Source organism: Microtus ochrogaster, chromosome 2, assembly GCF_000317375.1.
Source record: "Microtus ochrogaster isolate Prairie Vole_2 chromosome 2, MicOch1.0, whole genome shotgun sequence".
NCBI lineage: Eukaryota > Metazoa > Chordata > Mammalia > Rodentia > Cricetidae > Microtus > Microtus ochrogaster.
Genome location: NC_022010.1, coordinates 17,779,310 through 17,784,309, shown reverse-complemented (window position 1 = coordinate 17,784,309; position 5,000 = coordinate 17,779,310). Strand labels below are relative to the sequence as shown.

The window sequence follows — 5,000 nt, the reverse complement described above, 5'->3', positions numbered from 1 at the left end:
GCAAGTTGTCTGTTTTATACGCTAGCTAAAACATATAAAAGAGCTCCCAGAATGCACCCTGCACAGCGCCCCAGCTATATTCTCTCTTAGATAAGGACAACTATAAAGTTCTGTCATTAAACACTTTAAAAATTGGTTGATTTGTACACAGAAAAAAAAAATCTTTCACTCTCATCCCCAGGAGAGAAAAACAATCCCTGTGCTAGTTCAGAGTTCCTCCCAACTCAGAAGCAAACAGAACAGTGACATCTTCATGTTTACTTGAAGCAGAGGTCAAGAGTGGTGGGATTAAGCATATAAACTAAAAAAACAAAAACAAACCAGGTAGTGGCAGTGGCAAAAGCCTTTAGCCCCAGCACTTGTGGGAGGCATAAGCAGGTGTATCTTTGAGTTCGAGGCCAGCCTATTATACAGAGTGAGTTCTAGGACAGCCAAAGCAACACAGAGAAACCCTGACTCAAAATACATACATACATACATACATACATACATACATACATACAAAAAAAGCAGAAAAACAAAACAAAAAAACAGCAACTGGATCAGAGTGAGGTGAAGCAGGCTCTTGCTATCTGCCAGTCTTATCTGAACTTCAATGGCAATTTTGTCAGCATTGGACAAAACAAAATACTGAATAGTTTTTTGGCCTCTAGGTTAACCTAGAAACTGATAGCATAGACACTCACCATGACTTCACGTAACTGGAGGTTTCTCTCCTGCCCACCAGTTCCCAAAGAGCCACTCTGAGGCTTAATATAAATGACAGGCTTTTTGACGGATAGCTCAGGCTTCTTACTGGCTAGCTCTACATATAAATGAATCCAATTCTAATAATCTGTGTATTACCACGTGCCCTATGGCTTACCAGAAATGCTCTGGCATCTCACTCCTCTGGTGGCTGCTCGGGTGTCTCCCCAACTCCACCTTCTTTATCCCTCACTCTCTGCTTGGATTTCCTGTCTATCTATATTCTGCCCTGCCATAGGTCAAATCAGCTTCTTTATTAACCAATGGTAATAAAACATATTCACAGCATACAGAGGGGCATCCCATATCAACTTCAAGAACGTACGATCATCCTGGTGTGGTGGTGGATCCCTGTTTAGAGTCTAAAGTTAAAGCTATGAATGCAGAGGATCCCCACAGTGTGACACAGGGGGGAGCCTGCTTAATCCAAAACGTGGGGTGATCCCAAACTGGAGAATCTGAACTGAAATGAGGCCACATGTAGAAAATGGCACTCCCGACCTCACAGAGCAGGTCATTGTCACTATTGAAAATACTGTCTGAAATCACTTCAGGGGCTGAGAATGCATCTTGGCTGGTTGAGTGCTTACCACCATGTATGAGGTCCTGTGTTCCTTTCCCAGCACCACGTAACTAGACGTGGTAGCACACGCCTAGAATCTCAACACTTGGAAAGCAAAGCCAGGGAGGTGAGAAAGTCAAGGTCATCCTCTCCCAGGTGGTAAGTTCCAGCCTGGGCTACGTGGGACTACTTCAAACAACAAACAAACCTAAATGACCCTAGGACGTGGGCCCAAGGGAATGAGAAACACAGATGAACTTCATAATCTAGCCTAGCTAGCCTCCAAATATCTCACTGCCTATGTGAAGATACACATTTAAAAAAAAAATCTAAAGCCGGGTGGCGCACGCCTTTAATCCCAGCACTTGGGAGGCAGAGGCAGGAGGATCTCTGTGAGTTAGAGGCCAGCCTGGTCTACAAGAGCTAGTTCCAGGACAGGCTCCAAAGCTACAGAGAAACCCTGTCTCGAAAAATAAAAAATAAATAAATAAAAAATCTAAGATGAAGGTCTGGCGAGAGTTTAAATGGCTAAAAGTACTTGCCCACAAATCTGATGACTTACATTCAACCACTGGAATTTATTTTAGAGGAGAGGATCTACTCCACAAACTCATTTTTTGTTCTCCATGTGAATGCCATTGCGTGCTGGCACATCTCACACACACACACACACACACACACACACACACACACACACACACATTTAAATTTTTTAAATAAAAGCCCTTCTGCTGTAGACATTTCAGAAAAGAAGCGCTGCTATGTCTCAAGCTATTTAAACTGCCTGCGATAGTTCATTTTAAACTGTCAGCTTGTCCCAGCCTTGAAAGACGGGGAAGAGAGTCTCAGTGAGGGTTTGTCTAGGTCATGGCCTCTGGGCAGTCTGTATTGAGATGGCCTTGGTTGAATTGAAGTGGGAAGACCCAGCCCACTGTAGGTGTTACCATTCCCTAGAAAGGGAACTCTAAACTGTATAGAAATATAGAAAAGGGGCATTTGTAGGAAGTGTGCCTGCCTTCATTTCTCTTGACTTTGCCTATGATGCGACTGACTGCTTCAAGTTCCTGCCTTGACTTCCCCTGATGATGGACTGTGACCTAGGACTGTAAGCCAAAAACAGCAAACCCTGTCTCTCTTAAAGTTACACTAGTCAGGGTGGTTTATCATAGCAACAGGGAAATAAACTCAAACACACCACCCATGGTGAAACGCAGGTAGGGAGGAGAGGCCTCCTGGCAACAGCGGAGTGAGCTGCCATAGACACAGATGCTCTGACCCAGGGCCAACACGGCTTTGTAAGAGAACCTGTCCTGTAAAGACAGGCATGTACCACTATGGCTGGTCTCATATTTAAACACATATTTAAACAGCAAAGGTATCATCAATACCTATCTGTTCTAAAGTGGCAAGGCCACCAAATTTAGAAAATTGCTTAATAGAAAAAAATGGAAACCTTGTGTAATCCTTCAGTTGGGTAACAGGGCATCTGTCCTTGGCATCTGGTTTGTCAGCATTTCCCCCTGTGCGGCCTTGGGAGCATGAGAGCTGTACCTTGCAGAAGTCTGCCTCCTCGGTAGAGGTGAAGGGCTAGCGCTGCTTCCAGGTTCTCGGCTGCAATGAGCTCAGCAACATCAGATGGGCTTTCAAAGTCAAAGGCATCTCTCAGAACACACATGTGGCCTGCAGCTTCTAGGTGGTCCCTTAATGAAGAAACAGAGAGAGGGAGAGGCCGGTTACGGCTTTAGAGTCGGTCTGGACTGAAACACAGATGGAAGCTGGAGATGGTGACAGCAGCCGTCCATTCCCCAGCCTGCAAAAGACCTCAGACTGTGGGGGATCAAGGCCAATGTAGTCACAACTCTGAGACACGGCGAGCCTCTCAGTACATTCCGTGGCACGGGACTACCTCAAAGCCTGTCTGCCCTCTCTAATTCCACCAGTTCCTTGTTCGCTGCCCTTCACTCGAGATGGTGCCCGAAACGCATCTTCTAGCTGCTGTCACTCATCTCGTTTAGATTTCTTTTTTTCATTTTATGCATAGGAGGGTTTTGCCTACATGGTGTGTCTATGCACCACATCAAATACTGGTGCCTTCGGAAGTTGGAAGGCATCAGATCCACCAGAACTGGAGTTCTAGGTGACAGCGAGCTGCCATGTGGGTATTGGGAGCCAAATCCAGGTCCTCTGCAGGAGCCACCAATGCTCTTAACCACGGAGCCTTCTCTCCAGGCCCTGTCACTCATTTCTTGAAGGAATATTTCTTACTTTTTTTTAAAGATTTATGTATTTATTATGTATACAGTGTTCTGTCTGTCTGTATGCTTGCTGGCCAGAAGAGGGCACCAGATCTCATTACAGATGGCTATGAGGCACCATGTGGTTGCTGGGAATTGAACTCAGGACCTCTGGAAGAGCAGTCAGTGAGTGCTCTTAACCTCTGAGCCATCTCTCCAGCCCTTGAAGGAATATTTCTGCAGCTACTGCTTGCTTTAGCCTAAGAGTTGGCGTCCTACATGCTCAGAGCAGAAGTGAGGAACTACTCTTCCATCTCCCGAAAGCTGTAGGAAGTGAGAACTTGTTAGCAAATGGCAGAGTCTAAAATCTACTGGAGAATGAGTGCCTGAGAGATGGATGACCTCTGTGGAATCCACATGGAAGAAAGGGGAAGGAGGCCTTGTCACGGGTAATGAGAGTCATGATAATAAGTTGTTCTCCGTCTCCTAAAAGTCCTTTAAACTGCCTTGTGGCGTTCACTGCATGAGCTCATAAACATTCTAAAAAAAAAAATGTTTAATCTTAATACTCTGAGGACTGAAATTTTGCCCTGGTGGCTTGCTGACTTATAATACTTTTAAATTGCTTTGTCCTTATTCCTTCTGTCAAATAATAACTTGATTCAATAATAAATTCACAAAGTGCCTATTATGCCTAAGGAATTGTAGTTTTCTTTCCTAGCAAAAGGGGTTTTTTTTTAAAAAAAAAAAAAGCTACTATATATATAAAGAGAGAAAGAAACTTTAATAAATGGTTCATCATCTCTGTGAAGAGAGGGAACCAATTTGCATATTCATGACTGAAGATTAGAAATCACTCCATCCACCTCCCAACAATAGCCCAATACCTTTTAAAGATTTATTCGTATGATATATATGCATCTGCACCATGTACATGCAGTACCCACAGAGGCCAGAAGAGGGTATCAGACTCACTAGAACTGCAGCTACAGGTGGATATGAGCCACCATGTAGATGCTGGGAACTGAACTCATGTCCTCTGCAAGAGCATTAAGCTCTCTTAACTGCTGAGCCATCTCCACAATCTCTACAGCCCTCTTCTTCCTGTAAACAGTAAAGCTTAATTGCTTCCGTGTGTCACAGGGGAGAATTTCCATAATCAACGATGCCCGTGTTTACAGAAAATGAAAGCAGCATAAGGAAAGTAAAGCCAAGCATGGTACTGCATGCCTGGTATGGCAGAACCAATGAGGCCGAGGCAAGAGGGTCTCTGTGAGTTTGAAACCCATCTGGACTAAATAGCGCCTTTCAGGACAGAGTGACCACGGCACAAAACAATGACAAAAATAAAGGACTGGGGGCCTGACAGTGGTGGCGCATACCTTTAATCCCAGCACTTGGGAGGCAGAGGCAGGCGGATCTCTGTGAGTTCGAGACCAGCCTGGTCTACAAGAGCT

General features: G+C 44.7%; 1 protein-coding gene across 2 annotated transcripts in view; it reads right to left on the bottom strand.

Annotated features, from left to right (window-relative positions):
• The window catches only part of Glt1d1 (glycosyltransferase 1 domain containing 1), a 71,718-nt gene that overhangs the window by 60,607 nt on the left and 6,111 nt on the right, over window positions 1-5,000 (bottom strand). For both annotated transcript variants that reach the window (XM_005344522.2, XM_026788089.1), the window contains exon 2: window positions 2,861-3,009. In XM_005344522.2, coding sequence (XP_005344579.1) covers window positions 2,861-3,009 — 149 coding nt within the window. The remainder of the gene's footprint in view (window positions 1-2,860; window positions 3,010-5,000) is intronic.